A 24,921-nucleotide genomic window follows, 5' to 3' on the forward strand; every position below is an offset into this window, starting at 1 on the left:
GTTGTGATTTTAACGTGCTTGGAAAAAATCTGAGTTTGGCTGGGAACACACACCACCAGCAAAGAGTTCCTATCCAGAATAGATAAAGAACTCCCGCAGATCAATACCAAAAATACAGACAAATCAATCGAATAACAGACCAAAGACTTGAACAGATCCTTGAAGGAAGATAAATGGCCAATAAACACATGAAAAGGTGCTCAACTCTATTAGTTATCACAGAAATCCAAATGAGACACCACCTCACACCACCTAGAAGGCTAAAACCCCAAAGACCAGAAACGCCAAGCGCCGGCCAGGAGATGCAGCACCTGGGACCCTCACACCCTGCTGTGGGGAGGGTAAAGCATCACAACCCCTCCGGAAAAGCGACTCAACAGTTCCCGAGAAAGCGGAAAACATGCCTGCCTTCTGACCCAGCAATCTCATATCTGGGAACACACCCAGCAGAAACGCACACGTATGTCTACAGGAGACACGCCCAAGATGTGCACAGCTGGGTACACAACGGCCCCAAACGAGAAGAAACCCAAAGACCCATCGGTGCTAGAATGCGTAAATAGACTGTGGGGTGCAAACAGGATTCAACACAGCCATGAAAATCAATGAACAGTCAACTGCAACCTCACGGATGAATCTCACACACGCTGAGCGGAAGGCACTGGGGGCGGCGCGTGCCCACTGCCCGATTCCATTTACCTGTTGCCCAAAAGCAGGTGAAGTTGCATTGCTGCGTTAAAGGGCAGGAAAAGGCTACCTCTGGGGCAAAGGGAGCGGCGACCCGGGAGGAGGGATGCTGGAGCGAGGTGCTTCACATGTTCTCTTTTTCAGCCTGAGTGGGGTTTATACAAATTTGTGAAAATTTATTCAATTGTATATATATATATGTCCTGGGCACTTTTCTGGATGGTTTACACCTCAATTTTGTTTTTAATGTTAGTGAATAAATAAAAAATAAGAAATTTAGAAACGCCATTTCTCCTGCGTCCCCCTCGTGCCCCTCCCCGACACACACAATGTGTACACTGAGGGGTGAGAGGAAAGAGGCGGCAGCGGTGTGGAATTATAAACTGCATCCTCTAGCCCTGTGGTCCCCCACCCCCGGGCCACGGGCCAGTACCAGTCCGCGCGGCCTGTTAGGAACTGGGCCACACAGCAGGAGGTGAGTGGCGGGCGAGGGAGCAAAGCTTCATCTGCCGCTCCCCATCCCTCGCATGACCACCTGAACCCCCCCAGCCCCTTTCCATGGAAAAATCGTCTTCCAGAAAACTGGTCCCCGGTGCCAAAAAGGCTGGGGACCGCTGCTCTAGCCCAACGCAAAGCAGAGACAGAAGAGTTTGCCTACCACAGGGCAAGAACGTGGCTGTGCGTCTTTCATCTTGAACTGAAAAGCTGCCCTGGGGATGAGCCGTTCCCAGCAGGGCCCTTGCCTGCTGAAGGAAAAAAAGCAAGACGTGCCAAGATGACGGAGACACACATTTGGGGGAACACGGGGGAATGGCACACGTTCCCCTCCAGATGTTACAAACACAATCCTGACCTACAGTTTTCTGCATTGTTTCTGGAAAACAGTCAGCCAGAGAGCTGTAGCAAAGAATACTAACTACCCCCAGTCAGGAATGATTGGTGCCGAGCTACAAGGACCTGTACGATGAAACTTTAAACAAAACCCAGGCTGATGTTCAACGAGTGGACAGTGCCAAGTCACTGCTCAGTGGGAATGTGAGCTGCTCTGTGTCTCAAGCAGCCCAGAAAGGAGCTGCGATTCCCTCCCAAGGGTATTGGGCACGTTGTGAAACAGATCATTTCCCTCTTGCCTTGGAATGGAAAGCATTCTCTGTCATGCATCTCTGGAAAAGGTGTCTAAAAGCATAGGTTAGAAGGACCTGCAGCAGCCTCCCTGGGGCTTCAGAAAGCTGACGAAGCCTCCCACTCACTCTGTCCTAAAAGCCACCTTCATCTTGGGATTTTGAACGTTCACCCTGACCCTGGTCTCAGAATGACACTGCTCCCCTCCGACGCTCCGACGGAGCGAAGGGGTGGAGATCTCCAGATCAGACAAGGAGGACTGAGATCCTCAGGTGGGCCTTCAGCAACGGCTGGCAGACCCCGCAAAGGACACCACCCTCATCTGGCTCAGAGACGTGGTGTCAGGTTCACAAGGAGGCACGTGGGTCCCCAAGCCCAAACCTCCAGCCCCCAGAATAGGAAGGGTCTCCTTACTGGAGCCGTTCTTTCCAGGTCCGTCTTAGAGCGTCGGTATCTAATCCTATGAGGAATCAAATCATATCACGCTGGGGTGTGTGAGGAGCCAGGCCCCCAACAGTGAGGGCACCCCCAAGCTGCCCGGTGCCACTCAGTAACACCCCAGAATCTGCACGCCCCCCACCCAATGCTCCCTGGGCAGCTCCCAGCCTCAGCCTCACCAGGGTGGGCCGCAGCTGCAGAATCCCCAAGCAGAAGCAGGGCTGGAACCACCACCTTTGGAAATCCTAGTGAGCACTTGCCCAAGCAGACCACGCTGCCTCCAGCACCCATGTGAGAGCAGTTTGGCCGGCCCACGACTGCTCTTACTCAAATGCAGGATGACACACCAAACAAAACTCCAGTGAGAAGAAAGCCACATTAAGGGATCAATTTCCCCCCTGGCTTCTGGGGCTGAGCTCTCTCTAAGGCTGGTTGTGTTTGCACAGGTGAGAGGAATTAGCAGTTTGCCATCTCTACACGGAAACACCCACCGCCTTTCCACACGGCAGGTTGTAGGAGCTGTGGAACGTAAAATGCCTCCTCTAGTCAAAAACCCCCATGGAACAGAGCTGGGTCCAAAAATTCCCACCAACTCCAAATGTATATCAGCACAGCAAATAAACACCAGTTGCAGTTCCTGCTATTTTTTAAAAACTCACAAGAACTAAGCAAGCGGGAGAATTCATCACGTACAAAGGAAGGGAAATGGCTGCAAGAAACAACGTCCTGGGACTTCCTAGGTGGTGCAGTGGTTAAGAATCTGCCTGCCAACGCAGGGGACATGGGTTTGATCCCTGCCCCAGGAAGATCCCACATGCCGAGGAGCAACTTAGCCCGTGCGCCACAACTACTGAGCCTGCGCTCTAGAGCCCGTGAGCCACAACTATTGAGCCCATGTGCCACAACTACTGAAGCCCACATGCCTAGAGCCTGTGCTCTGCAACAAGAGAAGCCACCACAATGAGGAGCCCCCGCTTGCTGCAACTAGAGAAAGCCTGTGTGCAGCAATGAAGACACAGCACAGCCAATAAAAATAATTTTTAAAAAAATTAATTAAAAAAAAGAGAAAGAAACAATGTCCTGTTTCTCTAATGTGTCCCCTACATTGTCATTGGAACCCTGGACATTTCAGAGGGCCACTGCTCCAGACTTCTTGATACAGATACGTAGGTATCCAAGCAGGAAGGACCCTGGAGAGCTTAAATCCCAGCACTGCTTTCCCCAGCCAACAGCTGAGACAGAGAAGCAGTTTATTTCAAAATCTGAAGTTGGAGAAGGGACATGCTGAATTACATTTTCCTTCCAAGCCCGAGGTACTCAATGATTCTAACAACCATGGCTGATTCAGGACTGATAACAACTAGCTGCTCAGAGGAGGTTTTCTTCCCCCAAATCCCGTGTAACAGGAAATGAAGCAAGAGATAAGGGGGCGTGTGTGCACACGTGTGCATGACATTCACGGGGGTGGCTCGCTGGAGGACGAGCCTGTATCTCTGTGTTTACAGAACATCGTGGCTTCCTCCATAGCCTCGTGCTGCTCTTTACCTAGGCCGCTGGCCAGCAAGACGGATCCGCAGGCCAGCCGATGAGCTCGCCTCCTCTGAAGTTAATTCAGCTGGCTATTCGCCAGGCTGATCCCGAGAGAGAGGGCAACGGCCCAGAGTTCAGGGCATGCTGCTGAAAAGATGCCATCTGCTCTCGTTCTGAGTTACAAAGAGACATCCCAGTCCCTTCAAATGTCCACCCAAAATCTTTCCCAGCACTCTTGACATGATAATAAGATGTTTCTTTCCCCTGTACAGTTACCATCTAAAGACGTGTCCCCACCAACAGGCTCCCAATGATTTGGACCTTTGCTCGCTACTTCAAGTGCGGTCCTCAGACCAGCAACATGGAAAACACCTGGGAGCCTGATGGGACTGTAGAATCTCAGGCCCCGTCCCCAGCCTGCTAAATCAGAATGTGCATTTTAACAAGCTCCTCCCGTGACTTATAATCTAAAAAGTGTTACAGAACCACCCACACTAATTGCAAATAATCACATTCATCTGGGGCCAGTATGAACCGATGACCCCTGAGAAGCGAGGCTCTCCCCTATCCCATCCCCGCCCGGTTAAAGATGCAGGCAAGGGCTTCCCCGGCAGCACAGTGGTTAAGAATCCACCTGCCAATGCACGGGACATAGGTTTGAGTCCTGGTCCAGGAAGATCCCACATGCTGCGGAGCAACTAAGCTTATGCGCCACAACTACTGAGCCTGTGCTCTAGAGCCTGCAAGCCACAACTAGTGAGCCCATGCTCCACAGCTACTGAAGCCTGCTCGCCTAGAGCCCGTGCTCCACAAGAGAAGCCACTGCAATGAGAAGCCTCTGCACCGCAATGAAGAGTAGCCCCCGCTCTCCACAACTATAGAAAGCCCATTCACAGCAATGAAGACCCAACATAGCCAATAAATAAAAATAAATTAAAAAAAAAAAAAGATGCAGGCAAACTTCCCAGACGTTTTAGTGTGTCCTCCTTAACTCAGAACTCAGGTTCCTAATTATAAGGACAACCAGCCTGTATCAGGCTCCTGGGGTGTGCAGGTACTAGGCTAGGCTCCCTCAGGGAAGAACTGCATTTCATCTTCACAGCAAGCCTATGTGAGGCCCTGGTATTTATCCCCACTTTACAGATGGAGAAGCAAGTGGCCACACAAGGCCATGGGACTTGCCTGAGCCCACAAAGCATGGTAAGACCCAAATGCAGCACACACCCCGGCAGTGGGGTGCAGTGCCAACTCCCCAACTCTGCCCATCCCACGTCAGCCAGAAAGGAGGAAAAGGGAGCCAGCAGGTATCGAGAACCCTCTCTGGTACCAGCCGCTCACACATGTGACCTTGTCTGAGAAAGGCACGTGAGGCTCTGCAGGTGGCCCCGAGCTTAGAACTTGGATTGGAAGCTCTGTCCCCAAAGGACAGACTGGGGTTTGGAACTGAAAGACGGTCTTTCTCCTCCCCATCAGGCTGAATTTCGATCTCCTTCTCGCTCTCCTAGAACGTGCACATTGTTGGCGTGGTGCTACCCAGAGGTTGGCCTTTCCCTTTCTCCTTTTTTATTTTATTGAAGTATAGTTGATTTAAAATGTTGTACAGCAAAGTGACTCAGTTATACATATATATTCTTTTTCATTTTCTTTTCCATTATGGTTTGTCACAGGATATTGAATACAGTTTCCTGTGCTATACAGTAGGACCTTGTTGTTTAGAAGAGAACATAGGCAAAACATTCTCTGATATAAATTGTACCAGTGTTTTCTTAGGTCAGTCTCCTGAGGTAACAGAAATAAAAGTAAAAATAAACAAATGGGACCTAATCAAACATAAGCTTTTGCACAGCAAAGGAAACCATAAACAGAATGAAAAGACAACCTATAGACGGGGAGAAAATATTTGCAAATGGTGCAACTGACAAGGGTTTAACTTTCAAAATATACAAACGGCTCACGCAACTCAACAACAACAAAACAAACAACCCAATCAAAATACAGGCAAAAGACCTAAACAGACATTTCTCCAAAGAAGACACACAGATGCCCAACAGGTACATGAAAAGATGCTCCACATCGCTAATTATCAGAGAAATGCAAATCAAAACTACGACGAGGTGCCACCTCTCTTCATGAGCAGTTCACACGCCTGTTTGGAAACGTGGCCCATCGGTTCATCTGCCAGTCCCAGCTATGCTCCTGGGTTGTCTGATTTCCTGCTCAAGGCAATCCCATCAGGTAGCTTGTATTGTGCATTTTACTCAGAGGTGGTGGGTCATACTGCTGATAAGCGGCAAAGCTGGGATTTGAACCCAGGGTGTCCATGTCCAAGGGCATGCTCTTTCCAGTCCCCCTGAACTCCCTCCTACGGTGGCGGTTTCAATGCCCTCTGTTTTTCTAACACAGCCACTTCCTTGGTTGACCCGTGTGTGGGGAAGCTGATTACCAAGGCTCCAGGGCAGCTGTCCATCCTACGCTGAACCCATCCCTCACCTCCTGAGAGCAAACTGTGGGTCAATTCCCCGGGGAGCAGGTGGCAGAAAAGGGTTGAACCACAGCTGCCTCCTTGGGAAGGCTCGGAACTGACATCGTCCCAAAGGCTCCCTCCCTCCCCACAAATACCGCAGCAGTGATTCCATAGGGCAAAATTACAGCCAGATTGAGGACAGCAACTGGGGATTAAAAACCTTAAACCTATTAGGTTTGCTTTCAGGCATTTGATCCCCAAACCAAAACTTCCCTGGGGACCCACGTTTTAGTTACAGGAGTGGAATTCAATCACTGTGTGTCCACCGCACCTCAGGGAAATCCCAGGAATCACTCCACATCCCTTACTGGGCAAAACACAGCTGAGACCTGAACAGTGGGAGATTCAGTGCCAGGAAAGCCACCTGACCACACCAAACCCTTCACTCCCCAGCAAAGGAAATAGATGGAATTCCACGACCAACTGGGAAGGAACAGAGTCACAGGGAGAGTCCCACCTCAGAGAGAAATTAGCCCCGCTGGCCGCCCTGAATAGGAGTAAAGGGTCCTCAGAGGCTGCTGCCCCGGCCAGGGGCTCAGGTTCTGGTAGATGTACCCGGAGAATGAAACACGGCAAAGGGCTGAGGTTCTCCTTCCCCACCTGAGAGCATCAAGTAAACATTAAAATTCAAGAGGGAGAGCAAGCTGCAGAACTCTGGAGACCGGAGTCTTGAAGTCTTCCTGTTGGTTTCTTGTGAAAATTTTCTTCTCCAAGAAAAATAGGTCAACACTTTCACATTTGCTTTTTTTTTTTTTTTTTTTTTTGGCTAAAATTCTCACCAGCACCTTGGAAGTGTGGACCTACTTCCCAGACTTATCCGGAGCCTGGGATGAAGGCTGGAGCTCCCCAGAATAGGAGTGGCCTCCCACTCGCTCGCTGAGAGAAGGAAAAGGCATGCAAAATGCTAGAACTTACCTCACACCTGTCAGAATGGCCATCATCAAAAAGATCACAGATAACAAATGTTGGTGAGGCTGTAGAGAAAAGGCAACACTCCTACACTGCTGGTGGGAATGTATTGAATATACTGGTGCAGCCACCATGGGGAGCAGCAGAGAAATTCCTTAAAGAACTAAAAATAGAACTACCATATGACCCAGCAATTCCATTCCTAGAAAACAAAAACACTAATTCAAAAAGATACATGCATCCCAATGCTCACAGCAGTATTATTTACAATTGCCGAGACATGGAAGCAACCTGTGTCCATCAAGAGATGAATGGATAAAGAAGATGCGGTACATATGGACAATGTAATATTACTCAGCCATAAAGAAGAATGCAATGGCAAAATGTCAACAATGTGGATGAACCTGGATGGTGTTATGCTTAGTGAAATAAGTCAGAGAAAGAAAATTACTGTATGTTATCACTTATATGTGGAATCTATAAAATGCAACAAACTAATGAATATAACAAAAAAGAAGCAGACTCACAGAGAAAACAAACTAGTGGTTATAAGGAGGGAGAGGGAAGAGGGGACAGGGCAGGATAGGGGAAGGGAATTAAGAGATACAAACTACTATGCATAAAATAAATAAGCTACAGGCATATATTGTACAGCACAGGGAATAGTCAATATTTCACAATAACTTTGAAAGGAATATAATCTATAGAAACATTGAACTACTATACTGTATACCTGAAATTTATATAATATTGTATATCAATTATACTTCAATTTTTAAAAAGATTTTAAAAACTCTAGGGTTTACAGTCCCACAAGTCTCCAGTTAAAGCAGCCAGCTCAGATCCTTTTGGAAGTAGACATGCAAATGAATACACAAAAATGCAGATTTATGTAGAGCATGACCAAAATTTTAGAAACCACACATAAGAAAGAGCGTCTTATGCAAGACTCATTCATTTCTGTATTGAGTGCTGACACTCAAATTTTGGTAAATGAATGGATCAACAAATGTACCGAAAGCAAACTTTTAGCATCTAAAGGCAGGATGAAGGAGACCATTAGCTTCAAACGTCAGATCAAAGCAACAATAGAAGTAGCTATTCATATTTATCCAGGGTTTACTATGTGCTGAATGTTATGTTCCAGGCTTCGCAGACATCGTCTCATTTAATCCCCTCCCCCCCCCACAATGTGATAAGGGACAAATTCTCATTATTCCTCTTTTATAGAGGAGGCACTGAGGCTCACATTGCTGAAGTAACTTGCCAAGAACACACAGCTCCTAAACGGAGGTGAGGCCAGGCGGGCAGGGCCACTGTGCATCTCGGCAGCCCCCCTTTTATGGCACAGACCACCAGTTTGGTTGTTGCTGGGGAATCAGGGGCCACCATGAAGGCAGAGCCAGGAAGAACCCCACTCCCCTAAGTCTGGAGCATCCACTCTGGGACCCAGCCTGGTGGTAAAGAGGCGCCAGGACCCTGGGCAGTGCTGCCCTTGGGGTGTCCCGCACACAACCAGCTTTGCTCTGAGGTCTGTGCACGCTGCAGCATTTTAACACTAGACGGTCCAGGACAGGTGGGAGAGGCCACCTGGGATTCAGCACATCAACGGATGAGCTGAGATTCGTTCCACGTTTTTTTCATGCTCAGATTTGCTCTCATATTGTTGGCCACTTGTATAGAAATTCTGACTCTGTGTGGGTTTCTTTAATAATGTTACAAACCCAGGGGTGAATCCTAAACACCAGCCACCATGGCTTCCTTACCCCATCTACTCTCCAAACAGAGCTTCTTAAATAAGGTGTGACAGCCAGCAGGACCAGTGGAGCAGATGGAGGGATGGTAACAAAAGCAGCCCAGGGAGATTAGGAGGGATACATGGACTATTCCAGAATGCTGCATCTTTCCCAGGACACTTCTGTCTTAATAGAGACTTAGCATGACAGCAGGACCTACAAACGACCCTGGCAGAATCACTGGTCCCTGTTAACTGAATGATCAAGCATCTCTGGAAAGCAGAACGCCAGTAACTCTGCATCGGTAGCCAGTGGGTCTTGAACACGCATCTGCAAAGGGTGTCACAGGGGAGCTACCATGACCATGATTCCAGAACTTTTCCAGGAAAGCAAGACAGAATCTCATGACACAGATGCTTGGGTACCTCGACGCTCCAAAGTCAGACTCTTGACTTCTTGGGAGGCAAAGGTGCAAGCCCCAGCTCGACCATTCTGTTGCCACGTGACTTGGGCAAACACCACCTCTGTGCCTCAGTTTTCCCCTTCGTGAATGGGGCTACAATGATAACCAGCTGAAGCAACTGTAGGGAACATTAGTGAGTTAATACAAGTCTGCAGAACAGTGCTTGATGTGGGCTAAGTGCTCGGTAAGTGTATCCCTGCTGCTGCTACTACAGCTGTAAGTTTAAACCCGCAACACAAGTCCTTTTTGTTCCCCCCAAAAGCAGACACTGGGGACCAAGTGAGCCTGTGGTTTAAAAGACTGGATTTTTCCCAACCTTGGATTCACTTTCACTTTCTAAGGCTCCCGCGGGCAAAAAAAAAAAAAGGTGATGATCAAACACATTGCTTTGGTTGGTCACCAAATCCACGTGGCTTGAGGCTTTGTGGTTCACAAGGTACCAGGGTTGAGGTCTGGCTGCTCCCTCTGGTCAAGAGCTCGTCAGCGACTCAATGGCTCAGGGTAAGGTGGGAGCTCTCTTCCTCCTCCAGCCCTCACCTGCGACTTCCCAAATGTCAGGAAGAGGCACCCTGTGAGTCTGCTTCGGGACCAATTCCAACAGCCCAGAGTCCCAGCGCTCCCCAGGCTGATACAGTGGGATGAGCAGACGCACAGACGATCCCAGCCACACTGCAGGCTGAGGAGCACACCTCACACCTCTGAACACAGCCATTCCACATGATGGGCTCCGTGGCCGCCACGGAGGTGGGTGTGCACCACCTCAAGCCTTTCGGCTGCAAGGAGACAGTCAGCTGACAGCCTCCAGCTGCAGCCCCTTCCGGGCAATCGAGCTGAGGCCATGCTCCTCCCAGACAGCTACAGGGACTGATTATGATCATGGGGTGGGGGGCGGGTGGGCCTGTGAGTTGGCTGAGACTTTAATCAGACCCACATCACAGTCCGAGGCTCTCCCCGCCCCATCCTGTTTCCTCCTCCCTGTTCGTTCATTGGCCTTACCTCCCGCCCCCATAATTCCCTTGCCCTCCTGTCTCTGTCCTAGCACCTGCTTCCCAGAGCATGCAAACTGGCCCCCAGTCAACGTGGGTTCATCACCAAGGCTGGGGCGGTCCTTGGACAAGGTGTGTAACTCTGTAAGCCTTAGGTCTCTACCTGGCAAACTGGACACCACTCACCACATTGTCTCAAAGATTCCACTAGAGACTATTATGCTTGTGAAAGCATTGGACCTCTTGCTGATGCCCAGCAAATCCTATCTGATGGGATCATTCATTTTGATGTCTTAAAGTTACATGCTACTCCCTTGAAAGCAAATGATTTCTGAGAACACTATGGCGGGTTTTAACAAGTGTGAAAACAGCATCTTCCCCAGACAAATCACAGTGCAGACCATTTCCTGACCAGCAGCGGGTCACCAGGGACTCAGAGCTGGCTGGAGCCCGGTCCTTCACACCCTCACACTCCAGACTGTTAGAAACTGGCTGAGAAGAGTCTGCCTTCTTGCCCTGGAAGGTTCTCCTGAGTGAGAAAGCTACCTCTGCCCTGGCCAGCATTCAGCACTAGCTCAGGAAACAGCACCCTTGCCAGCTTCTTGAGATCTTCAGGGAAACGTCCTGGAAACCCCAAGGGACACTTTCCAGGTCCTCTCAGAACTCGGGCCTCATACGTGTGTCATCCCTCTTGAGCGCTTTGAGAAAGCAGGCTCTGCAGGGCCACTAAGTACCAGGAATGAGGTCTGAAAAAGCTACTTCCAGAAAATCCAGATGGGGAAGTGGAGCTACGGCCCCGCCTGAGAGCCTGGCGTGCGACAGAACACGGCTAAGATGTCACCACAGAGGTTATGAGAAGGCTCAGCTGCCACCACCATTTCTGGGTGTCCTGTCACAAAGCCGGGTGGGGAACAGGGCCCATGGTCCCAGGGTCCCCCCCTTCTGAAGGTTCACGGGGCTCCCCCCTGCCCACTCCCCGCGGCTGCCCGAGGACCAGCCTTCCCCCGATAGGAGCCCACATCTTCTTTCTGCCTGACACACACAACTAGAAGGCCACGACCTTCTCACTCACCAGACTGTGAGTGCACTTTTCATTCCTGAATCCCCAGCCCTTAGCACAGAGCAGGCACTCCAGTGTTTGATGGATGAAAAGAGGCTGCCCACTCTTAATTTTAAGTTAGATTTAAGCTCCCTCATTTCAGTTTTCATACTCAAATACACAAGGGTCAACTTTTCTTACATTGCCTTTTGCTCTTTGTCTAGCCTTTTATTTTTTGGGGGGTGAGAGGGTGCACCACATGGCTTGCTGGATCTTGGCTGCCTGACCAGGGACTGAACCCCAGGCCCACGGCAGTGAAAGCACGGAGTCCCAACCACTGGACCACCAGGGAATTCCCCGTCTAGCCCTTTAAGTCACAAGTCATTGCTCCAAACCAGTCGTAGAACTTTCTGCAATGTTGAAAATGTTCTATGTGCTGTCCAATACAGAAGCCACAAGACACGTGTGGCTATTGAGCACTTGCAATGTGGCCACTGTGACTGGAGAACTGAATTCTTCATTTTATTTGGTCGTCATTAATGTTAACTTAAACAGCAATACATCTGGCTTGTGGCAACTGCCCTGGCAGTGTGGAACCACCTAGCTTGTTCTTTTCATTCTCAACCTTCATGCAAATTGAGGATGGATGCTATGTTCCCCTCAGCTCTGAATCGCCTCCTGTTCCTCCCTGAGTGATGCTCTGAAAACCTTAACAAAGCAAGACGGCAGTGCCTCTGCATTTCTGAGCCCTTGCTCTGGGCCCAGCACAGCCGTCCTGATACATCCCAGGAGATGGGGCAGGAAGCACGTCTCCAGAAAGGAAGCCAATGCACCCAACCGCTGCGGACTCCAGGGCGTCTGGGGCCAAGAGGAAGGAGGGAAGAGGAGGGTGTGAAAGAAACCCGCTCTGGGGGCTGGACGCCAGCCGGGCTGCATTTATTTATCTCACAGGGTGTTACAGTTGTCTGCCCTGCAGCTGAGGGACCAGTCTGTGTCTAAAGGAAGGGGACAGAAATCTGCTTTGTCCATGTTCCCTGGCACCTCCTGCTGTTGTTCAAAGGGGGCAAGAAGACTTGGGTGGTCAGAGGTCTAGGAGAGGATGCTAGCTCAGTGCAGGCAGACACCCTCGGGATGTCATTGGCAAGAAGAAACCGAGTCACTTGCATGTTTGCATCCAAACTGATACAAATGGCATCTATCACACTGCCTGGAATATTCTGGTCCACCTGGCCATGGAGACAACACTCACTGCCCAGAGCATGACAGCAGAGGCCACTCAAGTCAAATCCTTGGAGAGAGGCTGGGTCCGGGTCTCTGTTCCCAATATAACATGACTGCAGAGGCAGGATGTAGTCCCCAGGGGTCGGAAAGCAAGGCCACCCCATCCTTTACACAGAGAGACAGGACCTCTGATCAGTGACAATTTGGGCTTAAAAAAGAACTGCTAGGAATGCTCAGGTATGGGATTAGAGAAGAAGCACTAGTTCTACTGACAGAGCACATGCAGGAGCTTTGTGACGTGCACCTGGGGGGCCCTTAACATGGGGACCCCTCAGCTCTGGCCCCTGCAGAGCCCCCGCTGACCATGGTGCCTGGGCTCTCCCCTCGCCCCCACCCGAGCACACTCTCGTGCCTCCCTAACCCTACACACAACAAATCCTCCCACCTGTACGGAGGTGTTTAATTAGCACGAAGCAAAACTGTTGAACCAGGAAGACTGAATGAAGAAGCTTCAGCTTTCCTTCTGCTCAGAAAGAAAGACAGCAGATACAAGGCTTCGTGAACACTGCCTTCTTTTCCTTTCAGGGTTTCACTACTTTACGTGTCCTCTTTGTGTCTATCACTTACCTCCCACACTCAGTTTGACTCTCTGTCCTCTTTTTTTTTAAGTCCCCCTCAAGTAGGTGGCTATGCTCTTCCCCTGGACTGGAGTAGCCCGCCGATAAGTTACTCCAAAGCTAATACATTTCCCTAAAGTACACACTTCAGCTTCACTGGCACTTCGGAAAAGCAGAGAAAATGCTTTAAAACCTCCCTCCCTCTCTGAGCCAGCAATTCTAAGCCCAGGAACTTATTCAAAGGAAATAATTAAGGATGTCCGCAAGGCTTTTGTTAGAAGGATGTTTACCCGGCTGCTGTTTATAATCGTGAATAATTGCAAACAAACCTGCATGTCCCTCAAGCAAAGCTAAAAGATCCAGGGCCCGAGGACTGCCTGGTAGGAAGAGATCAACAATCAGTCACTATGTCAGTCAACCAATCCCAGAACTGAAAGTTAAGGTATAGACCTAGGGTAGATCCAGATTCCACAGGGCCTGAGTCCTACAAATATAGGGTGACTACCTTTAAGAAAATTAATATGCAGTTGCAAGTATAGAATTAGACACAGGGCCTTGGTAGGGGCCTGTGCAAGTGAGAAGTCTTGGGTGGAAATTTTGTTAGCCTCACAATAAGTCTAGCCTCTAAAGATACAGAGAAAAGAAAGGAGAAAATAAGAGATGCTGAAAGTCTCTTGGTTCAAAGGCCATGGCATATCAAGAGTGGGCAGCGTAATCAGCAGAGAATAAAGTTCAAGGTCTAAGACCAAGAACACTGGGGGAAAGGGAGAGGAGCAAAAAAAGAATAGGGAGGAAGAGGCTAGGAAGAAATAATAAAAGGACAGAAGTCAAGGAGATAAGCAAAAACTAAGACAAAATTAAGGCGGGGGGGTGGGTAAGAAAAGTTGCTTTAAATAGATTGCAGTAGAGATTAGTTGGTACTTGAACAACTATAGGGACACGCACTCCAATAAAAAGAGCAGCCTGCTCAGTATCAGAAGCAGAGAGAACGCTTTTGAGACCAGCAGCCTGGCTGTGGATGGACCCCTGAAATACATGTCCACATCTCCACTGACCTCGCCCACCAGGGCCTCACACCAGCATGACCGACCATCCTCACCACCCCTGGCCACGGCCCTGGGTCTTTTCCTGCACTTGCCAAATTTATTCACACCACACAGCCTCTCCTCATCTCCTTTTTGAAACAAAGCAGACTGAACTCTTTTTCCAAGTCAGATCTGCTCTTGACTCCCCCAACTTCCGAACTGGGGCAGCTTTTACCTGTGGCCCATCTGAATCCAGGTGACAGGGTCCTGGCAGCTCTCTTTACATTAAAGAGCTCGGAGACCCAGAAGGCCTTGGAGCTGCAGACCTCATGTGATGCTCCAGCTCCCCTGATCGCCCCTCCTCAGCAGCCCCCTGCCCAGAGTAGCCGTCTATTTTGTGGGGAGGAGCCACCCCTTCCCACATACTTTGTGCCAAGGTCACACAGTCCAGGAGTCCAGCCTAGGAAGGATGTGGGATGTGTTCTCCAATTGCTCCTGCCCAGGCTGCCTTCTCTACCAAACCCTAAGTCCATAGTGGACACCAAGTATGAAGGACACAGAAAAGGTGTCCACCTGCTCTGCTTTAAAAGGGGAATTTGCCAAGTGCAAGAAAAGACAGTTGGCCTTAAACTTAGCAACTGGGCTAAATGGTAGGGAGGGAGATAGGGAACTGGACAGGAGCTACGCAAAGACCTTAAAAACTGGTTCTCTTGGAGGCAGCTCTCCTAAGCGGCATGTGTGTTAAAGGGCTGGCCGGTCACGGAGTCCCCAATTTTCCAGGAATGCCAGAGGACTCGAGTCTACAAGCCCTCCCTTTTCCATCAGCCTCTGTCCAATTCCAAGCAGAACCACATGCTGAGTTGCACACACAGGGCTGACCTCGCCCTCCCAGCCTGCAGCCCCTAAGGATGTCCACACTGGTGACCACACAATAAAACCAGCCCCAGACTAGCTGTCATCTGGGCCCCCACTGGCGAACTAACTCCTTGAGGAGGGGGTGATTCCTCTTGTAGCTGTTCCATTTGCTCTTGTCCAGAGGAAAGGGCCAAGGAGAGACCAATCTCTCCTGCTGCTTCTCCCCTGGGGTTGGGCACTCAAGCTCTGTGCCCCTTCGCAGGTGGTGCCTAATGGGGAGAGCTCCCAGCCCTTGGCAGTCTCAGGGGGACGTTCAGGGGGCAGCTGGACTCCTTGACAACTACTAGTCTCCAGAGCAGCTGCCCCATGTGAGATGAGGCCCAGGCTGCCCCAGAAATCACTCACCAGTCCCACCAGCCTTGTCACTGGGGTCCTGGACCATCCCCCTTCCCTGCCTCCCGGACCCTCTCAGCTCGCTTCTGCAGAGGGCCTGGTGAGCAACGAGGGGACCACACAGTCGGCATCCCCCCAAGTCACATCCAGCCCACTGCCCTGGCGTCTCGGGGTTACTCCACTTCCTGCGCATGGCCGGCGGGAGAGGCTTGAAGCCGGGGAGAGGCGGGTGGGGTGTCACCAAGAGTTCCCCAAACTAAGGAGTGTCTGCCTCTCTGGCCCGGGGCGTTCGGGATGCTGGCCGGGCTGCCGGCCGGGCTGCCTGGGGTCCACGGGGGACAGAGGAACCAAGTGACTTTGCGACCCAGAGAGTTAAGCCGAGCCTGGCTGGGAGGCCGAGCGAGGGGCAACCCCGGCGGCTCTCGCACCCGGGACTCGGGCGCCCTCCAGGCCGTCCGCGGGACCGCGAACCGGCGTCCTCCCTCCTCCCCGCCTTTCCTGGGCGGCCGGGCTGCGCGCAACGGAGACATTTAAATCGCCCCCTCGGGACGGCGGCGTGGAGAGGCCGGAAAGGCGGCGGCGGCGGCCTGGGAGCCGCGGCCGGGGTCGAGGTCGGGGTCGGGGTCCGGGCCAGGAGGGCACTCACCAGCGCGTGTTGTCGTGGAAGTGCTCCAGCACCGCGTAGCCGAAGAAGGAGCCGGCGGGACCCTGGAAGCGCACGGGGTGCTGCGGGTCCAGGTTGTAGGCGCCCGCGGGGCTCCCCGCGGCCACCAGCGCCAAGAGCAGCGCGCGGAGCCCCCCGGCGCCCCTCCGCGCCGCCGGGCCACCCATCCCCAGCCGGCCGCCGCCCTCCCCTGTGCCCCGCGAGCAGGGCGCCGAGCGTGCCGGCGGCGGAGCCGCGGGGTCCACCGACGGCCGGGAGGCTCCCGGGGGCCGGAGCTCTGCGCTCGGACGCGGGCGCGACGAGGCGCCGGGCCGGGGGCGGTGGGCCGAGCGGGCGCCCCAGGCGAGCACAGGGGCGGCCCGGAGCGGGCGGCGTCCTCCGTCCGGCCGAGAAGTGTGCGCGCTCGCAGCGAGCGGGTCGCGGGCCGGGCGGCGCTGGACTGCGGAGAGGCGCGCCCGCGGGGTGGGCGGCCTGGGCGGCGGGACGGCGCGGCAGCGCCCCCTGCCGGCCACGGGGGGGAGCCTGGCGACCCGCCCCGGAGCCCCAAGTCCCCCGCGCGCCCCCGGGCGCTCGGTCCCCGGGGCCACCCTACTCCTCCCCGCGGCTGCGTGCTCCGCCGGCCCTGCCGGGTCTCTGTGTCTCTCGCTCCCTCTCAGCCTCACACTCACACCAAGGACCAAAGAAAGCTGGGTGAAGTTTATGTTCTAGCCCTGCCCATCTGCAGTCCCTTCACCCAGCTGGGAGATAATCTGTAGCAGGCTGAGGCTCACAAGCGCCGGCTGTTGTCACTAACAACGATGGCCACGTGGGAGCGAGCAAAGGACCCCTCCACCCGATACTCACCTGGCCTCCTAACCACTTATCCCTGAATGCGGTCTCTGCAGGGGCGGCATCAGCATCAACGCAGAACTTATAAATCCTATCAGCAGATCCCACTCCAGACCTGCTGAATCAGAACTTCGGGTTGGGGTCCAGCCCTGTGAGTATGTGTGTTTTTAATTGAGATAAAATACACATAACATAAAATTTACCATCTTAACCATCTTAAAGTGTACATTTTTGGTGGCATTAAGTACATTAAGTACCAATCTCTAGAAGTTTATCTTGCAAAACTGCAACTCTGTGTCCTTTAAACAGTAACTTCTTTTCTTCCTTCCCCCAGCCCTTGGCAACCATATTTTCGGTCTGTGAATTTGGCTACTTAAGTACCCCACGTGAGTGGAATCATACAGTGTTTGTCTTTTCATGCTTGACAATCCACTTTGCATAATATCCTCAAGGTCCATTCATGTTGTACCACGCATCACAATTTCTTTCCTTTTTAAGGACTGAATAATATTCTGTGGTATGCACACACCACATTTTCTTTATCTAATGATCTTTGACAGTTTGTTTCCACCTTTTGGCTATTGTGAATAATACCGCTATTAACATAGGTGTACAGCTATCTGTTCGAGAATTAAGTGCCTTCAATGCTTTAGGGTATATATCTAGAAGTGGAATTGCTGGATCATATAGTAATTACATGTTTAATATTTTGAGGAACTGCCATACTGTTTTCTACAGTGACTGCACCATTTTACATCCCCACAAACAGTGCACAGTTTGTTTCTCTATATTCTCACAACATTTGTTATTTTCTGGGTTTTGAGGGGGTTTTTTGCTTGCTTTTTAGATAGCAAGTAAAAAAAGCAACACAATTAAATTGGGAAAAGTTGGTTTTAGCCCAATATCTCCAAGCTTGTTTCTCCATGTGAGCTGCCCAGCCTCACCAGTGGCGCCCCTTCACCACCCAGTCACCTGAGAGAGAGCTCAGCACAGACTGTTACACCTATTTCTCTCCCACACACAATCCAGCCAGCCCTGTTTATTCCCCCTCCTCAAGCTCTCCAACCCATCAACTCACTCTCATCTCTACTGCCTAGGGTTCAGTTCAAGCCCTTGTCTTTCCTTGACCACACTATTATAATCATTACCTTTTTAAGAGCTGTAGAATCTGGAGTGATGTCAGCTTTTTCATTCCTGTTATTTGCAATTTGTGGTTTTGGTCTTTATTTCTTGATCCGTGTTTGCAGGAGCTATTAATTTTATTAATTTTTTCAAAGAACTCACTTTTAACTTTGGTGACATTCTTTCTATAATACATTTACTTTTTAATTTTAAACTATTTACTGATTTGTTTTTATCTTTATTATTTCTTTCCTTCACTTTCTCTGGATTTAATTTGCAAGTACTTTTCTTAGCTCCTTGAAATGGATGCTTAGATTTTTACCTTACCATTTTTCTAATTCTTTTCTAATATAGTATTAATATATATATTTTATATGTATTATATATAATGTGTATACACACACACAATTTCCCTGTAAGCACTGTTTGAGCTTACTGTTCAATACTGTTTGTTCTAATATGCTCAAAATATGATGATCTGACGTAGATTTTCACACATCTATATGTATACATGCTCATAAAAAGAGGTCTGTGTGGTGAGGGGAGAGGGATAATATAGGGGTGGAGGAGTGGGAGATACAAACAATTAGGTATAAAATAATGCTCAAGGATGTATTGTATGACAAGGAATAGAGCCAATATTTCATAATAACTGTAAATGGAATGTAACCTTTAAAAATTATATTAAATATTTTTTAACTTTTTAAAAGAGACAAATGGAAATAATAAAGTTGATGAAATAGAAAATGAATAAGCAATAAGTAAAATTAATAACCCCCCTCAAAAACAAAAAAAAAAAAAAAGGAAAAAGGTCTGGATGTTTACCTGCAATGTTAGTAATGGTTATAATTGAGATTGTGGGCTGTTCTTGCTGGCTTATGTATCATCTATCCATCTGTCTACCTGCTTACCTATCCATCATCAATCTTTCCTTTCGTACTGCTTAAATGGTCTACAGAGAGCCAGCAGCGGATGTAGAAGATGCTCCATCCATAAGGCCAAAGCATTCATCAAAGTGAAAGCCTGTTATAACAGCCTGGCCTCTGTTGAGGGGCCGACACCCACTTGGTCTCCCAGCAGAGGTTAAGAAGGAGACCAGCCAACCTGTGGAAGAAAGGTATCTTCACTGTGTTGTCAAAGGATGGGGAGAAAATAAAAGGGCCAAGATCATTCACACACCTGATAATCATTCTCTAAATGATTGATATTAGCTTAATGCATTTCTTGATGTTAATTCTTCAAAAGTTGCCCAACCTTGTTTTTTGCGTAAGACAAGCTACACATCCACATGGTTTTGAAATCCAGAAAGTTCACGGGAAGGGCAAATAAGATCACCAAAACTTCAACTATAATAGCAGGCAGGGATTTAAGCAAATACTTTCCCACTGAAGTATTTCATATGCCCAAAGTCCTGCTGTTATTATTGGGTGCAGTATTTCCAACCTGCTTCCATGCTTAAAAAAAAAAAAGTTTTTTTCCAGAGATCCAAATTTAGTGAAACTGCTTTAAGTAACAACCATCAACGTTAGAGTAGATATTGCCAAGTTTTTAAAACATGTCTCACCTCAATTTAAATATTAAAACTAGCACGCCATTTGTCAAAATGTAAACATTTTTAAATGACGATATTTCTAGGAGGCAGTTTAGGGAGATGAGTCAGGGGCTCTGGTGCTTGTAATCCCAGTGTGGTAGGTTGTCAGGTGTATAGCCTGCTGGGGCCACCATAACAAAATCCCACAGACTGGGTGGCTTAAACAGCAGAAATGTACTTTCTCACAGTTCTGAAGCCTGAAAGTCCAAGATCAAGTTGCCATCTGGGTCGGTGACAGGTGAGAGCTCTCCCCTGGGGCTGCAGACGGCAACCTTCTTGTTAAGTGTCACGCGACCTCTTCCTCGTGCAAAAATGGAGAGAGAGGCAGCTCTCTGGCATCTCTTCTTATAAGGACACTAATCCCATCTGGGCAGAGCCCCACTCTTATGACCTCATTTAACCTCCTTACTCCAAATACAGCCACACTTGGGAGTTAGGACTTCAACACATGAATTTTGGGAGAACACACGCATGCAGCCATAACATCATGTACGTCACCTTGAGAAGTTAACCTCTCCAAGCCTCAGTTCCCCTGTTTGTAAAGAAAGGATCACAAAGGGTTGTTGTGGGGATACAGTGAAATGTCTTGTAAAGCACATTGTAGAGTGTTTGGCACGTGGAAGGCAAGTGATAAATGTTAGCGATTTAATTTTTTTCATAATTAAAAAAAAAGTATGTATGTATTTATTTATTTACTTAGGCTGTGCCAGGTCTTAGTTGTGGCACACAGAATCTCCATTGCAGCATGTTTAGTTGCAGCATTCGGACTCTCAGTTGCGGCATGCATGTGGGATCTGGTTCCCCAATCAGGGATGAAATCTGGGCTCCCTGCATTGGGAGCTCACAGTCTTACCCACTGGACCACCAGGGAAGTTCTAATATCATTATTATTATGCAATTTCTTTTACTCTTAGAAATAGTTATTTGTATTTGGAGTAAAAGAGAAAAAATTCTAAACACTGTTCTTAAAGCAGCTTGTTAAGTGGGCCATTTTAGAGGCTTATTTGGCTTGAAAGATCAAGACCGCAAGTTCCCACGTGCTCAGGTGCAGCTTGTGGAAGGCTGAGACGTAACCCATGGTGGGGCAGCCATGACATCCTCACATCAGTGGCCTATCCCAGCTGGGCTTCCTTCTCTATAATCGCTTTAGTAAATTGTCAAATCTGCCTCTCACTAGCTTCCCAGATGTGAGCCATAGGTGGAGACTCCTGAAATGTCCTCCTTAGAGATTTCCTGCAGCTCCTACCTACTGTTTTCAGGGTTTAAGTGCAGTGCCTGTGTGTGTGTGCACGCGTGCGCCTGCCCACAGGTAAAAGATACCGTTCCTCTGTGCTCCTAAAGCACTCCTTACCAGCCATCTCCCCCCGTTTCAACCTCTTTTATATTGTTATTAACTGGTTTGTCATCTGCTTCTCTCACTAGACTGCTCTCTGCTTCGCTGTTACAGCTCAAGCACTGAGCAGCTTGCTAAGGAACTGGGGCTTGGCGGGGCAGCTCTTCACGTCTGTTTCTTGTGGCATATCCTGAGGATCTCAGTGCTCACCTGGAGGCCGGCCTTGCCCGAAGGATCCAAGACGGCTTCACTCACATGTCTGGTGCTTTGGTGGGAATGACTGACAGGCTGGGCTCAGCTGGAGCTGTCAGCGGGAGCACAGACACGTGGCCTCTCCAGCATGGAGAGAAATGGGCAGGTTTTCATTTCTAAAAATGGTCACATGTTCCCCTCTGATGATGGGCCCTGGTACACTTTCCCAACGTGCAAACATCCAAGTTGCAAACCAAGGGACTTCCCTGGCGGTCCAGTAGTTAAGACTCCATGCTTCCACTGCAGAGGGTACGGGTTCAATCCCTACTCAGGGAACTAAGATCCCACATGCCATGAGGGGCAGCAAAAAAAAAAAAAAAAAAAGTTGCAAACCAAACTGTCATGACAACATTTGGCACATGTGGTTTGTACAGGTGGCCTTTCAAATACTGAGATTCTTCTACAGAAGCAAGTATTGCCCACAGGTTCCATTCAGATTGGACAATGAAGCATCAGTTACAGCCTCTCTTCCCATCACAAGTCTCTAGAAATGAGACAAAATGTGTTTCTGACCCATAATAATGTTGGAAGATTGGAAGGGGTTTCCTTTTAGATAAGAAATCTTTAAAATCCCTGAAATACGGAAGGCGGTCTAATCAGATTTTGAAAGGAATCCTATACTTGGGCACACGTGGGTGAGAGCTGTTGCACAGAAGTGGAGGCTGGGCAGTGGGTCCCATGATGATCAAAGCCTGAAGTAACCAGAGAGCAGGAAAACAGCTGCTTGGAGCCCCTGAAGAGGCCTGAGCTGGGGCACCAGAGTAGGAGCTGTCAGGTCAGCATGCCCTATCCTCACAGTCCCTGGGACTAGGCAGCAGCAGTAGAGCTGTCTGTTTCCATGTCGGACCATGGAGTATGAGTCTTTAGACAGTGTCCCGGGGCCTGGCCGCACCAGGGAGGAGCGAGGAGTTCCTGCCCGCAAGAAGGCGCCCTCTGGTGGTGCTGTGTTGACTCTCACTCCTCATCCTGGAGGTGGGCGCTACAGGCAAAGACCAGCCTACAGGGGTCCTCAAATACATGACTGCTCAGCGAAGCATCACCAAGCAGCTGTGCAAAGAAGATGTCACCCTCTTACCAAGTGTAACAATTACACCAAGGAAACAAATTTCATAGACTGAGCTGAACTGAATAATTGCTATTCTCAGGGAGATGAAAGATTACCATGCTGCAAACATGATGAATGATTTTTATTTTAAATAACTGATCATTGAAAAAAATTCAACATATCAGCTGAAGAGTAGAATAGGTTGTCAAAGAGCAAATCTGTGAGTTGTGATATCAAGCCAAGAATTCTTCCCGAAGGTACCTAAGATTTTAAAAATATGAAATAGAAGTTAAGAAATGTGGAATATAAATTGGGCTTCAACTTATAAACAATAAGGTTCTACTGTATAACACGGCGAACTATATTCAATATCCTGTAATAAACCATAATGGAAAACAATATGAAAAAGAATGTATATACATATGTATAACTGAGTTACTTTGCTGTACAGCAGAAGTTAACACACTAAATCAACTATACATCAATAAAATAAATTTTAAAATAAATGAACAAATTGGACTTCACCAGTTAAAAAAAATCTTCTCTTCTTCCAAAAACATTGGTAAGAGAATGAAGATACAAGCCTAGACTTGGAGAAAAATCTTTGCAAAGCATATACCTATTAAAAGACTTGTATCCAGGACTTACCTGGTGGTCCAGCGGTAGAGAATCCACGTTGCAATGCAGGCGATGTGGGTTCAATCCCTGGTCGGGGAACTAGGATCCCACATGCCATGGTGCAACTGAGCCCGCATGCCACAACTACTGAGCTCATGCACCTCAACTAAAGAGCCCACCTGCCACAAACTAGAGAGCCCATGTGCTACAAATTACAGGGGACACATGAGCCACAACTAAGCAAGAGAAAACCCGCATGCCACAACTAGAGAGAAGCTCGTGTGCCTCAACGAAGATTCCGTGTGCTGCAACTAAGACCTGACACAGCCAAAAATAAATAAATAAAATTTTTTTTTTTAAAGACTTGTATCCAATAAGCATAAAGAACTCTTAAAACTCAGTAAGAGGACTTCCTAGGTGACACAGTGGTAAAGAATCTGCCTGCCAATGCAGGGGACGTGGGTTTGAGCCCTGCCCTGGGAGTATTCCACATGCCACGGAGCAACTAAGCCCGTGCACTACAACTATTGAGCCTGTGCTCTAGAGCCTGTGAGTCACAACTACTGAGCCCATGTGCCACACATATTGAAGCCTACGTGCCTAGGGCCCGTGCTCTGCAACGAGAGAGGCTACTACAGTGAGGAGCCTGCGCACCACAATGAGGAATGGCCCCCGCTCACAGCAACTGGAGAAAGTCGTGTGCAGCAACAAAGACCCAATGCAGCCAATAAATAAATAAAATTAATTAATTAATTAAAAAGAAAACTCAGTAAGAAACAACAATTAAAAATATGCAAGTCATTTGAACACTTAAGATATATAGATGGTAAAAAGGCACATGAAAACATACTCAATAATATTAGTCATTAGGGAAATATAAATTAAAACCGTAAGAAAATCTGATATCACTACATACCTATTAGGACGGCAAACATCTAAAAGACTGACCATACCAAGTGCTGATCAGGAGGAACCAGAACTCCCATACACTGCTGGTGAGAATGTAAAATGGTGCAACCACTTTGGAAAACATGTATCTATTTGGAAAACAGTTGAACAGTTTCTTTAAAAGTTAAACATATACCTACCCTATGATCTAGCCCTTCTACTCTTAGGTATTTACCCAAGAGAAAAGAAAGCTTATGTTATACAAAGACTTGACCATGAATGTTCATTGCAACTTTTTTTGTAATAGCTCCAAACTGGAAACAACCTCCATGTCCATCTATAGATAAGCAGGTAAACAAATTGTGGCAGATGGAACATCGCTCAGTCCTATAAAGGAACAAACATGTAATAACATGAATGAATCTCAAACAGTTATGCTGAGTGACAGAAGACAGGCAAAAAAAAAAAAAAAAAGAGAGAGAGAGTACATTCTGTATGATTCCATTTACATAGAACTCTAGAAAGTACAGCTCGCCCATGGTGGCAGAAAGCAGATCAGTGGTGGTCTGGGATCAAGGGTGGGAGGGAGAAAAGGAAGGAATTACAAAGGGGCACGAGGACACTTTTGGAAGTAATGGAATTTTTGGAAGTATCTTGATTGTGGTGAGGGTTTCACGTGTATACACACATCAAAACTTATCAAGTTATACTGTGTATATATAGTTTATTATATATCAATTATACCTCAGTAAGGCTGTTACTATGTAAATATACCATATGTGTATTTTTATGTGTGTGTGTATGTATAGTGTTTCTCAGTTTATGTGATCATGATCCCTTTTCCCTGCTCACCTATTACCCAGTTTGCAGAACCATGGCATATGCAATGAGACAGACTTAGGACCCATCCTGGCTCCACTCTCATATTAGCTGTGCGCCCTTCAATAAATGATACACACTTTTAAAACCTCAGTTTTCTCATCTGTAAAATGGAGCTGTGGTCAGGATTAAACTAGTGAGTGTCAAATGCCCACC

At 48.6% G+C, this 24,921-nt stretch overlaps 1 protein-coding gene across 2 annotated transcripts in view; it reads right to left on the bottom strand.

The window, feature by feature from the left end:
- ITGA9 (integrin subunit alpha 9) overlaps positions 1–16,511 on the bottom strand; it is a 338,515-nt gene extending 322,004 nt beyond the window's left edge. The window contains exon 1 of one of the 2 annotated variants that reach the window (XM_057705604.1): positions 16,192–16,511. In XM_057705604.1, coding sequence (XP_057561587.1) covers positions 16,192–16,376 — 185 coding nt within the window. In that variant the 5' untranslated portion in view covers positions 16,377–16,511. The remainder of the gene's footprint in view (positions 1–16,191) is intronic. The other variant, XM_057705605.1, reaches the window with a different exon arrangement.
- Between the last annotated feature and the right edge of the window lie 8,410 nt (positions 16,512–24,921).

Source organism: Hippopotamus amphibius, chromosome 13 (genome assembly GCF_030028045.1).
Source record: "Hippopotamus amphibius kiboko isolate mHipAmp2 chromosome 13, mHipAmp2.hap2, whole genome shotgun sequence".
Classification (NCBI taxonomy): Eukaryota; Metazoa; Chordata; class Mammalia; order Artiodactyla; family Hippopotamidae; genus Hippopotamus; species Hippopotamus amphibius.